This window comes from Nicotiana tabacum, chromosome 3 (assembly GCF_000715075.1).
Source record: "Nicotiana tabacum cultivar K326 chromosome 3, ASM71507v2, whole genome shotgun sequence".
NCBI classification, from domain to species: domain Eukaryota; kingdom Viridiplantae; phylum Streptophyta; class Magnoliopsida; order Solanales; family Solanaceae; genus Nicotiana; species Nicotiana tabacum.
The window spans coordinates 113,338,136-113,358,119 of record NC_134082.1 but is presented as its reverse complement, the minus strand read 5'-3'; the positions used below and the strand labels follow the sequence as shown (position 1 = coordinate 113,358,119).

General features: G+C 35.6%; 1 protein-coding gene across 1 annotated transcript; it reads right to left on the bottom strand.

Moving 5' to 3' along the window:
* Positions 1-10,290: 10,290 nt before the first annotated feature.
* On the bottom strand, positions 10,291-13,352 carry LOC142177017 (uncharacterized). The gene is made up of 6 exons (XM_075245465.1): positions 12,976-13,352; positions 12,223-12,871; positions 11,934-12,109; positions 11,121-11,352; positions 10,853-11,051; positions 10,291-10,769 (listed from the first exon to the last, which is right to left on the bottom strand). Exons 1-6 carry the CDS (start codon positions 13,350-13,352, stop codon positions 10,291-10,293), a joined length of 2,112 nt encoding a protein of 703 aa, XP_075101566.1.
* Positions 13,353-19,984: the final 6,632 nt, after the last annotated feature.

Sequence of the window (19,984 nt, the reverse complement as noted above, 5' to 3'; positions counted from 1 at the left end):
TGCGATCCCTTTTTCCGCATCTGTGGCATCGCAAATGCGACCCCTAAGCCGATTCTGCGGTTCTAGGCTCCCCAGGCCCTTTCCGCTTCTGCGCTCCTTTTACCGCATATGCGGCATCGCACCTGCGGTCCCCAATCTGCAGGTGCAGAAACACCAGAAGCAGAAAATTTGAAGCTTCCTCAAAAATTCCAAACTCTCCGTTAACCATCCGAAATCACCTCGAGGCCCCCGGGACCTCAACCAAAAGCACAAACATCACCTAATACCTTATTCAAACTTGTATCAATCTTCAAAACACTTCAAACAATATTAAATCAACCAAAACACATCCGAATGACCTAAAATTTTGCTCACACATCCCAAATGACACAACGGAACTACTGCAACTCTTGGAATTCCATTCCGACCCTCGGATCAAAATCTCACCATCGAACCGGAAACTTCAAAAAATTCAACCTTCGGCATGTCAAGCCTAAATTAGCTACGGGCCTCCAAAACACAATCTGAACACGCTCCTAACCCCGAAATTACCCAACGGAGCTAACGGAACCATCGAATTTCCATTCCGAGACCGTCTTCACACTGTTCTGACTACGGCCAACCTATTTAGGGACTAAGTGTCCCAAAACTCTCCGCAACTCAAAACTGAACATCCCGGCAAATCAAAATAGCAGAAATAAACTCAGGGAAAGCAGTTAATATGGGATCGGGGCGTAAATTCTTAAGACGACTGGCCGGGTCGTCACATCCTCCTACACTTAAACATTCGTTCGTCCTCGAACGAGCATAGAGACATACCTGAAGTAGTGAAAAGATGAGGGTAACGACTGCGCATATCCTGCTCGGTCTCCCAAGTCGCCTCCTCGACCGGCTGGCCCTGCCACTAAACTTTCACGGATGCAATGTTCTTTGACCTCAGCTTTCTAGCCTGCCTGACCAATATTGTCACTGGCTCCTCAACATAAGATAGATCCTTGTCCAATTGGACTGAACTGAAATCCAACACGTGCGACGGATCACCGTGATACCTCCGGAGCATCGAAACATGGAATACCGGATGAACTCCGACCAAGCTGGGAGGTAAGGCAAGCTCATAAGCAACCTCCCCAACATGCCTCAATATCTCAAAAGGGCCAATAAATCTCGGGCTTAACTTTCCTTTCTTCCTGAATCTCATAACGCCTTTCATAGGCAAAACCCGAAGCAGAACCCGCTCTCCCACCATATAGGAAACATTACGAACCTTCCGATCCGCGTAACTCTTCTGTCTGGACTGGGCTGTACGGAGTCTATCCTGAATCACCTTAACATTCTCCAAAGCATCCTGAACCAAGTCTGTTCCCAATAGTCTAGCCTCATCCGGCTGAAACCACCCCACCGGAGATCTACACCGCCTACCATATAAAGCCACATACGATGCCATCTGAATGCTGGACTGATGGCTGTTGTTGTAAGCAAACTCCGCCAATGGTAAGAACTGATCCTAAGACCCTCCAAACTCAATCACACATGCACGGAGCATATCCTCAAGAATCTGAATAGCGCGCTCGGACTGTCCGTCCGTCTGAGGGTGAAATTTTGTACTCAACTCCACCCGAGTACCCAACTCATGCTGAACGGACCTCCAGAATCGTGATGTAAATTGAGTACCCCTATCTGAGATGATGGACGCTAGAATACCATGCAGACAAACAATCTCCCGAATATAAATCTCCGCCAACCGCTCCGAAGAATAAGTAGTACACACAGGAATGAAATACAATCACCCAAATAGCATCGAACTTTCTCAAAGTCTATGGGAGCCCAACTACAAAGTCCATGGTGATCCGCTCCCACTTCCACTCCGGGATCTCTATTTGCTGAAGTAACCCACCTGGTCTCTGGTGCTCATAATTCACCTGCTGACAGTTGAGGCACCGAGCTACAAATCCAACTATATCCTTCTTCATCCGCTTCTACCAATAGTGTTGTCTCAAATCCTGATACATCTTCGCGGCACCCGGATGGATGGAATACCGCGAACTATGGGCCTCCTCTAGAATTAACTCTCGAAGGCCATCAACATCGGGTACACAAATCCGACCCTGCATCCTCAATACCCCATCATCACCAGTAGTCACATCTCTGGCATCACCGTGCTGAATCTTGTCCTTGAGGACAAGCAAATGAGGGTCATCATACTGCCGCTCCTTGATACAATCAAATTAAGAAGACCAAGAAACCACGCAAGCTAGAACCCGACTAGGCTCCGAAAGATCCAATCTCACAAACTAGCTGGCTAAGGCCTGAATATCCATCGCCATAGGCCTCTCCGATGCTGGTAAATAAGCCAAACTCCCCAAACTCTCTGTCTGGTGACTCAAAGCATCGGCCACCATATTGGCCTTGCCCGGGTGATACAGAATAGTGATATCATAGTCCTTCAGCAACTCTAACCACCTCCTCTGGCGCAAATTTAGATCCTTTTGCTTGAACAGGTGCTGCAAGCTCCGATGGTCAGTATAAATCTCACAAGGAACCCCGTATAAATAATGGCGCCAAATCTTCAGGGCGTGAACAATGGCAGCTAACTCAAGGTCGTGAACTAGGGTAGTTCTTCTCATGTATCTTCAATTGTCTAGACGCGTAGGCAATCACCCTACTGTCCTGCATCAACACCGCTCCGAGGCCAACCCTTGAGGCATCACAAATAGACCGTGTAAGACCCCGAACCTGTAGGCAATATCAAAATTGGGGTTGTGGTCAAAGTTGTCTTGAGCTTCTGAAAGCTCGCCTCACACTCCTCCGTCCATTGGAACGGAGCACCCTTCTGGGTCAACCTAATCATAGGGGCTGCAATCGATGAAAACACCTCAACAAAATGACGGTAGTAACCCGCCAAGCTAAGGAAATTGCGGATCTCTGTAGCTGAGGATGGCCTGGGCCAACTTTGCATGGCCTTTATTTTCTTCGGATCCACCTGAATGACCTCACTCGATACCACGTGGCCTAAGAATGCCACTGAATCCAACCAAAACTCACATTTCGGGAACTTAACATATAACTTCTTCTCTCTCAGAGTCTGAAGTACAGTACTCAAGTGTTGCTCATGATCTTCCCGACTCCGGGAATACACCAGAATATCATCAATAAAGATAATGACGAACGAGTCAAGATACGGCCGGAACATACTGTGCATCAAATGCATAAAGGCTGTTGGGGCATTGGTCAGCCCAAATAAGATAACAAGTAACTCGTAATGACCATACTGAGTTCTAAAAGCAGTCTTCGGGATATTTGGCTCCCGAATCTTTAACTGATGATAACTTGAGCATAAATAAATCTTAAAAAACACTCGTGCGCCCTGAAGTTGGTCAAATAGATCATCAATACGAGGCAAAGGATAACGGTTCTTAATTGTCACTTTGTTCAACAGGCGATAATCAATACACATACGCATAGAACCATCCTTTTTCTTCACAAATACACTAGTCTGAATAAAACCCTTATCAAGCAATTCCTGTAACTGATCCTTCAACTCCTTCAACTCAGGAGGAGTTATACGATACGGAGGAATAGAAATGGGTTGAGTGCCCGGCAATAGATCGATGCCAAAATCAATATCTCTATCAGGCGGCATGCCTGGAAGATCAGCTGGAAACACATCGAGAAAATCCCATACTACTGGGACTAAATCAACTGAAGGGGTATCAATACTAACATCTCTCACATAAGCTAAGTACCCGTCACACCCCTTCTTAACCATACGCTGAGCTTTAAGAAAAAAAATAATTCTACTGGGAGTGTGATCTTCAGTACCCCTCCACTCAACACGCGGTACACCTGGCATAGCCAGTGTCACAGTTTTGGCGTGACAATATTGCATAATGGGGCGACAACCAGTCCATGCCTAAGATAATGTCAAAATCTACCATGTTGAGCAACAATAGATCAGCTCTGGTCTCAAAACCACTAAGAGCAACCAAATACGACCAATAAACGCGGTCCACAATAAGAGAATCTCCCACATGAATAGAAACATAAATAGGGGAACTCAAAGAATCCTGAGATACACCTAAATGCGGAGCAAAATAAGAAGACATATAAGAGTAAGTAGAGCCTGGATCGAATAGAATCGATGCATCTCTATGGCAAACCAATATAATACATGTGATGACAGAATCGGAGGCAACAACCTCGGTACAAGCAGGAAGGGCATAGTATCTGGCCTGGCCTCCCCCTCTAGGGCGACCTCTACCTCCAGCTAGCTGAGCAGGTGGGGTAGCAACTGGAGCTGTAATCATAGCTTGTGAACTCTGCGGGGCGCACTGTGGCTGAGAAGTCTGTGGAGGTGCACGCCTCCCAAGTCTAGGTCAATCCCTCACCACATGGCATGTGTCACCACACTCAAAAAAAGCTCTGGGAGGACGTGGTGGCTGTGACTGGCTCGGACCAGGTCTGCTGGACTAACCTCTAAAAGCACTACTGGTCGCGCAAAAGGCGCGCTAGAAACCGGATGTGCATAATAAGTCTCCTGGGGCCTAGGAGGAGCTGGAGCACTACTGGCTGCTGGAAGAGCTAAATGAACAGGATGACTCATATAACCCCTACCATGAAGACCTGCAGTTGGGGTACGGGCACCAGAATAATGGACCCATTCTCGAGACCTCTTGGCCTCCCTCTCATCTCTCTCCCTAGCATGCATACCCTCAATCCTCCTAGCAATGCTCACCACCTGCTGATAAGAAATATCCATCTCCAAATCACGAGCCATGCTAGACCTGATGCTGGGAATAAGGCCCTTAATAAATCGACGAAATCTCTCGCGAATAGTAGAAACCAAGGCTGGTGCATGCCTAGCCAAACTAGTGTAATGGACAGCATACTCTGAGACAGTCATAGCACCCAGGCACAAATGCTCAAACTCTGTGCGCCATGTGTCCCTGAGGCTCTGAGGAACATACTCTCTCAGTAACAGATCTGAAAACTGAGTCCAAGTTAGTGAAGCAGCCTCATCTGTACTGTCTAACTCATAGGTGCGCCACCACCCATAGGCGGCTCCTCGAAGCTGGAAGGTAGTGAAGGAAACCCCGCTCGATCCTGATATACCCATGGTACGGAGAATGTGGTAGCTCTCATCTAGAGATCCTAGAGCATCCTCCGATGCTAGACCGCTGAATGCAGGAGGCTTGTACTTCTTGAACCTTTCAAGCCTCAACTGCTCCTCCTCAGAAACCGTTGCCCTGTCCTCGGGCTGAACTGGCACTGCAGGCGGTCTAGGAATAATCTCAAGGACCTGCTCGAGTGCGGGCAGCGGGAGTTTGTACTCCTCCCCCGGCCTGAGAAGTAACTACAGTAAAGGGAAATAACCCTGCCTAAGCCAAAGTGGTGTATATGCTCATGAACTGCGCCAGAGCCTCCTGAAGTGCTAGAATAGTAGTAGCAGTAGGCGTATCAGGTGCCTGAACTCCATCTAGAACTGCTGGTGTCACTTCGGTGGTAGCTCGCATAGGTGCTCTAGCTGCACCACATGCGCGTCCTCGGCCTCCACTTCGGCCCCGACTTCTGGCGACTCTCGTAGGGGCACAGGCGCCTGATCATTTCAGGTAGCACGTGTCCTCACCATCGGTGAGAGAATAGAAGATAGAAGTTTAGAATTGTGATATCAAAAATCTCGCACGACAAGGAATTCAAATGAAGTGGAAATTTTCCTAACGGTTACATATCCTCTCGTAGATCAGTACAGACGTCTCCTTACCAATCAGTGAGACTCTAATAAACCGGCTTGTGATCCATGACTCCTATGAACCTAGAGCTCTAATACCAACTTGTCACGACCCCAGTTCGCCCTCCGTGAACTATCATGACGGCACCTAGTCTCTACGACTAGGTAAGCCTAACAAATGCGAAATATAAACGAAACTTGCAGAAGAAATAATCAAAAACCAAAATAAGTGGATGGAAACAATAGTTATAATGCCGCTCGGCATATACAACGCAATATTCTCAAACCAAGTACACTATCCCAAAACGCGAAAACTCATGGAAACACAAGCTTTTGGAATATCTAACAGTCTAACTCCAGAATATCTAACAAGAAAGAAAAATACATAAGGGCAATGTTTAACAGCTAGAATAGAAAGGGACTTCTTGGTCTGCGGACGCGGACGATGTACCTCGAAGTCTCTAGAGCAGTCGCCTCCCTCAAGAATGGGAGGCCTGAGTAGTGGTACCTGGATCTGCACATGAAAACATGCGCAGAAGGGGCATGAGTACACCACAGCGGTACTCAGTAAATGCAAGCCTAACTTCGGTCGGGTAGTGACGAGGAAGGCCAGGTCCCTACTGAGATAAAATAAAGAATATAAGACACGACAATATAAGATAAGCATTACAGTTGAAAACTAACGATAAGAATTATACAGGAAAACAAGGAATTCAATAACTGAAACAGAGGAAAAACAATCACAAGGAAATAACCGGGGATCTCTTAGTATCCTGAGGATCTCTTAGTACCCTCAATATATGCCAGGGATCTCTTGGTATCCTCAATATATGCTAGGGATCTCTTGGTATCCTGAGGATTTTTTGGTATCCTCAATGTATGATAGGGATCTCTTGGTATCCCGAGGATCTCTTGGTATCCTTAATATATCCCGAGGATCTCTTGGTATCCTCAATATATGATAGGGATCTCTTGGTATCCCGAGGAACTCTTGGTATCCTCAATGTACATGCTGGGGATCTCTCGGTATCCCACACTTCAGCTCAAATCGTAAACGTGTACAGGGTATCTCTCAGGATGTCGTCTCGTAGTCCCAAAGTAAATCACACAACAATGGCACAAGGAATACTCAAATAAACTCAACTTCATAACAAGGTAACATAGACAATTCTAACCTAGCATGCTTCACGTAATACAAATAAGGCAGTTAAAACAAATAAAGCAATTAAGTCAATTAGACATTCTTCTCTAACTAACAGCAGGTTTAAAAGTGCAAGTAGAATAAATAGAAAGGGAAAACACAATTAAAGTTACTTAATGAAAATCGGATTTTCAACAATTAGCACAGGTACGCACTCGTTACCTAACGTACAAGGCATTTCAATTATCATAATATCAATCCTAAGGGGAAAGTCCTCCACACAAGGTTAGACAAGCCACTTACCTCGAACCGGCTCAAAATCAACCCGAAACCACATTCTTGCCACGAGTACTTGACTCCAAATGGCCCAAATCTATTCAATTTAATTGCATAATGTAAATAACATTTCAAGTAACTGATTCTACAATTAAATTCTAAGCTAATACGCAAAATTATATAAAATGACCAAAATGCCCTTCGGGACCATGTCTCAGAATCGGGTAAAATTTACATTTTCAGAAACCTTATACTCTTATGAGTCTATACATAATAAGAAAACAGAAATTGGAGTCTAAATGACCCCTCAAATCCTCATTTAAAGGTCTCTTAAACTCAAGCCCTAAATACTCATTCTTCCCAAATTTTTCACCACTAATTAGGTCTTTAATCACATAAAAATGAGTTATGAAGTCAAGGATGTTACCTCCAAGTGATTCCCCTTTGTTTTCCTCGAAAATCTCTCTCAAAAGCTTCAAACCCGGATGAAAATGGTGAAAGAATAGCTCAAATTCGCGAAGACAACTATTTATATGCTCTGGCCCAGGCATTTTTGCATCTGCGGCCCAATTTCCGTTTCTGCGGTACCGTATTTGCAGTCCTTGAACCGCATCTGTGGTTTTTCACTTAAGTCCCAATTTTCGCTTCTGCGATCCCTTTTTCCGCATCTGCAGCATCACAGATGTGGCCCCTAAGCTGCTTCTGCGGTTTTAGCCTCCCCAGGCCCTTTCCGCTTTTGCGCTCCTTTCCCCCACATCTGCGGTATCGCACCTGCAGCCCCCAATCCACAGGTGCGGAAACACCAGAAGTAGAAAATTTGAAGCTTCCTCAAAAATTTCAAACTCTCCGTTAACCATCTGAAATAACCCCGAGGCCCCCGGGACCTCAACCAAAAGCACAAACATTACCTAATACCTTATTCAAACTTGTACCAATCTTCAAAACACTTCAAACAATATCAAATCAACCAAAACACATCGGATTCAAACCTAAGTTTCTAAAATCTTCTGAATTCCGTTTTTTATCAAAAACCCAATCAAACCACGTCCGAATGACCTAAAGTTTTGCACACACATCCCAAATGACACAATGGAACAACTACAACTCTTGGAATTCCATTTCGACCCTCTAATCAAAATCTCGCCATCGAACCAGAAACTTCAAAAATTCAACCTTCGGCATTTCAAGCCTAAATTAGCTACGGACCTCCAAAATACAATCCGAACACACTCCTAACCCCAAAATTACCCAGCGGAACTAACGGAACCATCGGATTTCCATTCCGTGGCCATCTTCACACTGTTTCAACTACGACCAACCTTCCAATACTTAAGCTCTCATTTAGGGACTAAGTGTCCCAAAACTCTCAGAAACTTAAAACCGAATATCCCGGCAAATCAAAATAGCAGAAATAAACTCGGGGAAAACAGTTAATAGGGGATCAGAGTGTAAATTCTTAAGACGACCGATCGGGTCGTCACACTCACGCAAATGTACGCGGTCGTCAAGTAATAGAGTAGTGAGTAGAGTATCATTCCCACGAAGACTTATGATTAACTTTTGACTGATTCAAAATCAATTAACTTATCGATTCAAGATATTTCTCACAAAATATAGAAATGACTAATTTACTAATTAAAATTATCAAGCAATGAATTAACTAGAAATCAACCAAAACAAATAGCAATTTTGAATAAAAATCGGTAGGAGAAAATATTCTAGGGTCACGGGTTAGCTAACAATCGTGTTGCATTCTTGGCTTAAAATGACTAATTGATTTATCTGGATTGTTGATTGACAGGGTTGATATTACCCGTAAGAATCTGTCGAGTTCTTACTCGCCTATTCAAGTTAACATAATGTCTATATGTCTATAGAATTAAGATTAACAAGAATGTATTTACAATTCCTGTATTTCAACCAAGCAAGGCAATTAGGTATATGTCTATCCTAATTGCGAATCTGTTCCCCGATGCCCCGGTTCAATAACTTGCTCTATTTAATTCTATATGCAATCTAGAATTCCCACTTTCGAGTTCAACTCTAGATTCGTAGATAGTATTTCACTGTTAGCTACTCGGCAAAATAATTAAAAATAAAATTAAATAAACAACCCAATATGATAAAATTAACTTCGTCAAATTAAACTTCAAACATCAACATTCATGTTTCACCCATGACTCTAGAACAATAGGGTTCTTAGCCACTCATGTTCATACAATCATCAAAATAATGTTTTCAAACATAAAATCAATGAGTACTAGAAAAGGGATGGAAGAATTGATCAAATCCGTGCTCCCGAGTGTTTGGCTCTTTTTATTTTCTCCTCTCAAAGTCACGTTTTCCCCTTCAAAGTAGGTTTTGGTTGGCTTTTATATGGGTTGGGGGCGTCTAGGGGTCAAAATACCCGAGTCCTAGTCAGAATAGGGCAATATCACGCCTTGAGCGTCCAGGCAGCGTGGGGCGCTGGCCCTAGCGCTAAAAAATTGAGTCTTCTGTAAAATGCGCCACAGCCAGCGCCCCACGCTGGCTGTGGCCCTCAAATTTAACTTTTTGCCTTTTTGTCCCGATTTCGCTGCAATTTGTGCCATTTTATCCCAAATTGCATCTGAATGATTTCTACACATAGAAATACTACAAATGAGCACAAATCATCATATTAAACATCTCAAATCATCGAAACATGAGCAAAATGCAAGGCGATATATATCAAAATATACATACTTTAAGCCGATTATCACCATTGCCTTGATGCTTGCTTTAGACCATAGAGTGACTTCCTTAAGAGACAAACATGGTTAGGTTTAGAAGGAGATAGACCTGCAAGGAATTTCATATAGACTTGTTCTTGCAAATCCCCATGCAATAAGGCATTATTGACATCCAATTGAGATACTCTCTAGTCCTTTTTAACAGCTACAGCCAAGAGAAACCTGATGGTTGTCATTTTCATCACAGGTGAAAAGGTTTCTAAATAATCTATCCATTCCCTTTGTATATCCCCCCTCACCACCAATTTAGACTTTAGCCTTTCAATTATACCATATGAATTGTGTTTGACCTTATACACCTACTTACAGGGTAAAACTCTCTTTCCTTGTGGTAGGGGTACAACATCCCAAGTGTGGTTTAGTTCAAGTGTTGAAATTTCAGAATCTATGGTCTTCTTTCACCCATGATGTGTAGAAGCCTGTAGATAGTTGGTAGGTTCAGAAATAGAAGAAATAGAAGTGAGAAGGTGTTGATTATTCATAGAAAGTGCTCCAAAGGAGGAGGCAGTAGGATTGAGAGGCTTAGATAGACAGGAACTGAGGTTAGATAGGAAAATGTTGTTGCAGATGTAGTCATCTAAGTAAGGTGGTTTCTGAGATACCCTGTCAAACTTTCTCACTGGGGGAGGATGAACTGGAATAGGTGTTCTGGTAGTGATTGATGAGGGAGAAAATATCCTGGTAAATGAGTAAGAAGGATATGAAACATGAGTGGATTTAGAGGGTGTAAGAGTGATATTGGTTGGAGTATGGGAAGTAGGACACTTAGATGTGTTGCTGGGTGATGAAGAGGAAAGCTGAGTTGTAGATAATGTGGGAAAGAATGATGGTGAGATAGGGCTAGAAGAAGATTCTGTTGGGGCATGAGGAAAAGTGCCTGATTGAATTGTAGTTTATGGGAATAAAGGAAAATCATGTGTCAAAGGTGTGTGAGCAAAATGGAAGTGATGTTCATGAAACCTGACATCTCTAGAAACAAACTTTGTATCCTTTCTGATTCTAGGCATATCCTAGAAACACAACCCTTTGCTCTAGGCTCAAACTTACCCTTGTTGTGAGACAAAGTTGATGCATACCACAGGTATCCAAAAATCTTGAGTGAATCATAGTTGGGTTGTTTACCAAGAAGAACCTCATATGCTGTTAGACCCTTCAAAACCTTAAAAGGTATTCTGTTAGTTAAATAGGTTGTTGTCAACACATATTCTCCCTAGTATGGAAGAGGCACTTTAGAGTGAAAGAATAATGCTTTTGCCACTTCAAAAAGATGTCTATGCTTTCTCTCAATTGCTCCATTCTGTTGAGGGGTTGCAACACAAGATGTCTCATGTATTATCCCTTGAGAGTCAAGAAAACTTGCCTCTTGTGATCTTGTTCCTAGTTCTATGGCATTATCAGATATGATTTTCTTCACTTTCAAGTTAAATTTCTGTCTACCATACATAGAAATGATTTCAAGACTGAAAAGGCATTGCTTTTAGTACTCAAAAGAAAAGTCCAAGTTGCTCTACTATAGTCATCTACAATAGTTAAGAAATATTTGTATCCATTGTAGATGACAGTCTTGAATATCTTCCAAGTATCAACGTGAATTAAATCAAAGATAGAAGAACTCTTAATTTGACTTAAAGGAAAAGGTAGTCTGGTCTGCCTAGCTTGAGGACAAATATTACACACATAGTCAAAACTGGAAGGAAAGTCAATGAAACTTAGATTTTTCATTACTGAAAAAAAGGTAATGCCCTAGCCTGATATGCCATTGGCTTACATTAGATGTAGCATTAGCAACTATAGGTACTGGAAAAGAAACAAAAGTAGAAACAACACTGAATTTCTCCCTTTTGGAATAGAAACTACATTTTGTGTAAATGAAGAAACAGACTCTATTCTAGGTGGCTGGAACAAGTACAATCCATCTCTAACTTCACCAAAAAATTGTCCCATCCTCATTAAACGGACATGCAATAGACAACCACTAGAGGTTAGGTTTAAAGTGCAACTGAATTGAACACATAACTTATGAACATATAATAAGTTATACTTGAAAGAAGGGACATGAAGCACTCTATGAAGAACCATATCAGGTTGAATAGACACACTACCTATGTATGTAACACATAACTGAAATGAATTAGGTAAACTAATATTCAAAGGTACAGGCAGAGAGGTAAAATTTATGAAGGAACTAGCATCAAAACAAGCCCCTGAGTCAATAATCTATGCGTTAGTGTTAAAAACAGCAAGACAAGTTCCTGTGTATTTGAGAATGGTACCAACCACAATATTTGTATTGATTTCTGATGTTGTGTTCCGGTATTTCCAATCTGTACTTTCTTGATGATGTTCACCAATTCAGACACCTGCTCCTTACTGAAAAATTGGTTATGATTGCTCATGTTTCCTTCAATGCAAGCATTGGTTTTCTCTTTATTTTCCTGTCCTTCCATCACTGCATTCTCTTTTATTGGAGGTTGATAATTTGTTAATCTTGTAAATTGAAAATCATTAGGAAAGCCTATTAGTTTGTAGCAATCTGCCCTAATATGCCATGTTCTCATACGGTGAGTACGACTCACATTGGGATTGTACTTTGTCTTCTTCTTAAATTTCTGTTGTATATTCTTATTGTTTCCCTGTTTCTGAGGAGTTCCCCAGGTCTTGTGATTGTTTTTTCTATGATTGAACTTCCCTGGAGTTCCTACCATGAAAAATGTCCCATCTGATGGATACTGTGGGCTAACATATATTTCCCTTTGACTTTCATCATGCAGAAGGAAAGAGTAGGCATGATCCATGATTGGAAGTGGGATCATCAGGAGGATGTTTCCTCTTGCATGTGCATACACATTATTCAATCCCATAAGGAATTGAATGACTCTCTGATCCTCTAGAAACTTGGCCACCTTCTTTTTCCCTTCACACATACAAGTACAGGTGCATCCCAGATGTGAGTTCAATGAATCTAATTCATCCCACAGCCTATTCAAAGTTGTAAAATACCTTGCAATACTGCTATTTACTGAACTGTTTTGGCTATTTCTTTTTGCAGATGATAGAGTTTGGTTCTATTGGACTGTCCAAACATATGCTCAAGACTATTCCAAAGCTCTTTTGCAGACTTGGAATAAATGACATTGTCTCCTATTTCCTTAGTTAGAGAGTTGAGCAGCCACGAGGTGACCATATCATTGCACCTACTCCATTGTGCATGATCCTTTGAACCCAAAGTAGGCCCATCACAAACCCCATTGATGAACCCCAATTTGTTTTTAGCTGACAGTGCAATCAGAATGGATCTTCTCCAGCTTGAAAATCCTCTTTCATCAAAAGGTGAGGTGACAAGAGTCATCCCAAGTGCATCTGAAGAGTGAAGAAAGTAAGAATGGTTGACATCATGATTCACAACTTGACTGGTTGAACCAGAAAGAGAAAGAGTAGGTGCGAAATATGTTCCAGTCATGATTGTAGATTAAACTGAGTAAGAGAAAAGAGAAAGATTAGATAATGAAATTCAAGGATCGAGCAGAGAATTGCTCTAATACAATGAAAGAATCAGAGATAGATGATGCAGAAATTTTCTCTGTATATTTCATTCACTGTGTACAACTTATTTATACATGTAAAATTGATGTAAAGAGAAAATGCAGAAATAAATCTACTCTAGCCATGTGTACAATTACCAATCCCTATGTATAACTAACTTAGATTCTTTTATTCCCTATTAGTATTAGTACCCGCGCAATGCGCGGACACAGTCCATATCGGATTGTGATTTGGATTATTTGAATTATGTATAAATAACTTTAAAATATAAACCTTCCAGATAAAATTTATAGATAATCATTAGATATTAATTAAGAAGTAAGACATGAAACCATTTTGCAAATCTCTTAGTTGATAACTTGTTTTCTTTTCCTATATTTATATAATCCAACCGGTTAATTTTAGTACTTGAATTTTGTTTCGTTATCAATATTTAAAAAAAATACTAAATATGTCATGTGGTGATTTGTCTCATTTGAACATATTAGATCATATTATTTTAATAAAATTCTTAGTATCATTTTATTTTTTATCTCAAGCTCCAGTAAGTCTTATTCTTTTAAAATTTACACATTTTTTTTGTTCTTTGCTTATAATTATTATATTATTTATTATTTAATATTATTATACTTTCATATGATTTTTTTCGGGTTATTAATTGACTTACTATCTTACTTATTATTCTTTTAATAATTATAGATAAATATTATTTTTTTTATTCTTAAAATTTAATATATTTTACGCTTTTATCCTCTTACTCGAAAATATTTTACTATTTAAATTTATCAGTATTATTTTTGAATATTATTCAATTATTTACTTTGTTTTATTTTAAAATAATTTAAAGTATAAATATCCTCACACTATCTCTATTTTTTTCTTTATACAGTCTATTCCCTACTAAGAAATTTTTAATTAATTTTTATATTAATATTTTACCTGTAATCAAAATAATATCATATTTTACTTTAAATTATAACTTTAATTAGTCTAAAATATTAATATACAAGTTCTTTGATTATTATATTCCAAATCTATTGAGTTTTTTTATATTTATTTTTTGTATTACATGCAATAAATTTTCTTTCCTTTTAGTTTCAAGATAAAAATTTTATTTTTTATTTTCGTTAAAAAATTACTTATATTAGATATTTATTTTATATTTTATAAAATTTAATTCTATATCTAGCAAGACTTTAATTTTTGGTGGTCCTATCCATAGTTTGAGCATTCTCATCATAATGTTAAGAAGTTTCTAAAATTAAGTAAAATAGTATTTTCCTTTCATTTCTAATATTAAATTTTTAATTATTTTTTTTACTTTTGCTATTATGTTATCAGATATATGGTATTATCACAGTTTCATATGGCTTTTAATTAAGTTGCCACTTTATTTAATATAATTATCCATTACTATCCTTTAATATAATATAGATAAATCTAGAATTTTTTTAATCTTAAAATAAGTATCTATTTTATTTTAAAAACATTGCTTGAATTCTTGAGTTATTTAAATTTATCAATAGTATTTTTAAGTATTTTATTTCACTTTATTTTATTTTATAAACTAATTCTTAGCATAAATATTCTCACACTATTTCTAATTTATTCTTAATATTTTTCTTTATATATTTTAAGAATAATTTTTTTATCTTCTAAAAAATTATATTCTTCTAATTTTTAATTGGACTGCATTTTAAAAATTATCTTATGCTTTCAATAACTGCACTCAATTTAGATACTAATCTAAAAATTAATTTTTTATTTGTTGGAACACATTATATCTAATGATAATATTTTCACTATCATTTTATTTTTTTATGTACTATTTTTAAAAATAATAAAATTATGAAATGAAAGAAAACAGATCAAGTGGTTAGTGAATAATTATATTTGGAAAGCTATCAAAATTTATTTACTATAAGAATGTGTGTCAATTTTAATTGATTTCTATCATAAATTAAATTTGAGCAAATCTAAGTTGTTTTAATCCTTATTAAATTAAAAAATCTATTTAGATTATGTCTTAAAAATGCTAAGTGATATTTTTTCAATACGTCACTTAGCTTAATATCATGCCTCACTATCCTCCTTTTTAATATAATATAATATAGATAGAAGATATAGATATTTAAATTTTTTCTTATCTTATAAATAATTGTGTACTTTGTGTAAGATCTTATTTTACCGCCTGAATTTTTTTTAATTTTTGAAGTCCATAAATCTTTAATACCTTAAGTAAATTTTAATTTTATTTCATATTTTAATTTACTCCAAAGTATAAATAGTCATAGGTTATCTCAATTTACGTCTTTTTATATTTTTTATTTTTTTCTATTATAGTTTTTTATTTACCTCCATATTTCTAACTAATTTAGAAGAAAATCTATGAGTGGATCAATATATAGATATAAATACAGATATAGATATAAATATAGATACAAATACACACACACACACACTATATATATATATATATTAGATTTGTCTAAGATATATTTAGATTATGTATAAGATTTATTAAACTACTTCCCTTAATTATGTTTCCATTTATAATTCAAATTTTTAATGCTGTCTTAAAATTGCCAAGTGGTTTTTTTTTAGCTTGCCACTTGGCTTAACCTCATGCTTCACTACTCTCCTTTTAATATAACTAGTATTAGTACCCGCGCGATGCACGAACACAAATTATGTCAAATTGTAATCTATGTTGTTTGAATTATGTGCAAATAACCTTAAAATATAAACCTTTCATATAAAAATTATATAACATTAGATATTAATTTTGAAGCAAAATAGGAAATTATTATTCAAATCTCGTAGTAGACAACTTTTATTTTATTTGTAGCAACCTAATCCCTTGATTTTAGTACTTGTATTTCGTTTAGGTATCAATATTAAAAATATTAAATATGTCATGTTGTGATCTGTGTTGTTTGAGCACATTATATCATATTATTTTAAAAAAATTCTTATTATCACTTTGTTTTTGACTGGAAGTCAAATATTTCTTATTCATCACATCATTTTATGCAAATTCTTTTTTATTTTTGTTCTTTTCTTATAGTTATTGTATTATTTATTAATTAATATTATTATACTGACATATAATTTTTTATTAGCTTAATAATTTAATTAATATATTGTTTATTATCTTTTTAATAGTCTTTAATAAATATAAATATTTTATTCTTGAAATTTGGTATATTTGTATGCTTGTATCCTCTTATTCGGAATTTTTTAATCATTTAAATTTATCAGTAATATTTTTAAATATAATTTAATTTATTTATTTTTCAATTAATTTAAAGTATAAATCACATTACCTTTATTTTTTTATACATCTCTTCACTACTATATTTTAAATAGTTTTTATATTAATATTTTACCTAACTAAAATAATATCATATTTTATTTTAAATTTTAACTTTGAATTAGTCTAAAATATTACTCTCTCTGGTCCAAAATAAGTGATTTTTTGGTTGTTTTCACACATATTAAGGAATTCATCTTTTAACATTAATTAGCAATGAAATTGACCATATTAACCTTTACTATCTCTTCACATAAACACTCCTAACGCATACTCCAACAATAATTACTCTAAGGGCAATGTAGGGAAAAAATAATTAATTCATTCTTGAAATCTGGAAAAATCACTTATTTTGGACCACAATAAAAAAGCCAAAAAATCACTTATTTTGGACCGGAGGGAGTAATACATAAGTTATTTGATTATTACGTTCCAAATATATTGAGTTCTCTTATAATTATTTTTGTATTAGATGCAGTTAAATTTTCTTTTCTTTTTAGCTTTAAGATACAAATTTAATTTTTAATTATCATTAGTAAAATTACAATATTAGAAATTAATTTATATTTTTAAAATTTTAATTTAATCATAGAAAAATATTTTTAATTGTTTGAACACATTATATATAAATATTGTAGTAATATTTTTACTATTTTATTTCTTTACATGATATTTTCAAAAAAAATATGAAATAAAAAAAATCTCATCTTAAATTTAAATAATTCTTATCATTCTATGTTGTAAATTGGACCGCATTTTCAAAATATTATGCTATGCTTTCAAACTTAAACTAACTGCACTCAATTCAGATATTAATCATAGGAAAATATTTTCTTAATTGTTTGAACACATTATATCTAAATGTTATAGTAATATTTTCACTGTCATTTTATATCTTTACGTAAAGTTTTTTCTTTTTTAGTTTTAAGATTCAAATTTAATTTCTAATTTTCATTAGTACCTATATTATGTATTTTTAAATATGTATTTGTTTTTTTATTTTTCATAAATAGTTTCAAGAACTTTCTAATCTCAAATTCAAATAGTCTTTCCCTTTCTTTCTAATAGTAAATTTTTAATAATTTAATATAATTTTGCTATTTTTAATCTAATATATAGTTTTATTACGTTTTATGTGGATTTTCATTAATTTTAACTTTATTTAATATCATTATCACTACTATTCTTTATATAATATAGATAAATATACATAAATTTTTGTAATCATAAAATAAATATTTATTTTGTTTAAAAAATATTTCTCGAAAATTTAATTTTTTTTAAGTATTGTATATTTACATTTATTTTATTTTCTAAATTTATGATTTACAAATTTCCTCACATTATCTCTAATTTGTTTTTATTATTCAATATTTTAGTTTGTGATTTTATCTATTAGACTTCAGTTATGTGGACTTATCCATATTATGACTTTTCTTATCATAATATAAAAAAATTTCTCATCTCAAATTTAAATAAGTTTTACCATTTTCTCTATGATAAAAAATCTAAATTTTAATTTTTTTTCTCTATTTATTCTTTATTTTTAATATTATATCATTCAATAATTAATATTATTACATTGTCATGTGAATTTTTATTAGCTTGTTTGAATTTAATATCCATTTCTACCACACTCATTCTAATATAATATTGATAAAAATTTAAAAACTTTCTCATCTCAAATTCAAATAATTTTTATCATTCTATTTTCTAATTTAGACCGCAATTTAAAAAAGTATGTTATGCTTTCAAATTTAAACTAACTACACTCAATTCAAATATTAATCATAGAAAAATATTTTCTTAATTATTTGAAACATTATATCTAAATGTTGCAGTAATATTTACGTATAAAATATTCGTTTACATGATTTATCAATATTAATATGACTTTGTTATTCTTGTTATTAAAATATTTTTTCTTAATTATTTAATTTTGTTTACCTTATAAATAATTTGTATACTTTATGTAAGATCTTAATTTGCTGCTTGAATTTATTTAATATTTAAACTCAATAAATTTTTAATATCGTAAGTAAATTTTAGTTTTATTTTATAGCTCCAAAGTACAAATAATCATAGCTTATCCCAATTTATGTCTTTCTTTATTTTTTATTTTTTTATTCTAGTTTTTTAATTAATTTTTTACCTCCATATTTCTAGCTAATATAGAAGAAAATCTATGAGTGAATCAATATATAGACATATATATATAGATACAAATATACATATAAATATAAATATAGATATAAAGATTGGATTTGTCTAAGATCTATTTGGATTATATATAAGATTTATTAAACTACTTTCATTAATTATGTTTCTATTTATAATTTTTAATTATTAATGTTGTCCTAAAATTGCCAAGTGGCTTCATTTTAACTTTCCACTTGGCTTAACCACAATGCATACTACTCTCCTTTTAATATAATATAGATTTTGAAAATTGAGATCATTCATTGGGATTTTCAAATGCAAAGAAAGTGTTCTTTTCTAAAGTTGAAACTTAATCCATCTTTTCTTAACATGACTGAGTTCAATTAATAAGTCAAAACAGTGAGGAAATAGTAATAAAAATCCCCGAAGGGTTCAAATAGTTGGCACGGAGCTCAAATATGGCAATCAGCTCAAATCATGATGATAACATATAAGTTTCAGTTAAGTACGTGGTAAAATCATCAGTCGGGACGGACCAAGTCACAATCCCCAATAGTACACGACCCCACGTTCGTCATCAAGCGTGTGTCTCACCTCAATATAGCACTACGATGTGCAATCCGGGGTTTCAAACCCTCAGAATATCATTTACAATCATTACTCACCTCTATCCGGTCTGAACTCTAGCCCGCGATGTCTTCGCCTCTCGAATCGGCCTCCAAATGCTCCAAATCTAGCCGAAATCAGTACCAAACCATCAAAATGTGCTAAGGGAACAAAGCCCACTCGAAAATAATTAAATTACCACAAAATTCCCGAAATTGGTGAAACCCGACCCCCGCGCCCACATCTTGAATTTGACAAAATTCATAAAACTAAAATCCTTATACTCTCACGAGTCTAACCATATGAAAATTATTCAATTCCGATACCATTTGGTCATTCAAATCATCATTTTACATTTTTGAAAGATTTTACAATTTCTTCCCAAATTCCATCCCAAATCACAAATCAAATGATGAATTCAATGATAGATTCATGTACTCTAGCCAAATCTGAGTTAGAATCACTTACCC

What these genes read in the sequence shown, in the direction of transcription:
- LOC142177017 (XM_075245465.1), bottom strand. Translation starts at nt 13,352, where the DNA reads ATGACTGGAACATATTTCGCACCTACTCTTTCTCTTTCTGGTTCAACC. An exon ending in TGGAATAGTCTTGAGCATAT is followed by an intron (nt 12,872 to 12,975) that starts GTTTGGACAGTC and finishes AACTTTGAATAG; the next exon opens with GCTGTGGGATGAATTAGATT. An exon ending in TGGTGAACATCATCAAGAAA is followed by an intron (nt 12,110 to 12,222) that starts GTACAGATTGGA and finishes ACTAACGCATAG; the next exon opens with ATTATTGACTCAGGGGCTTG.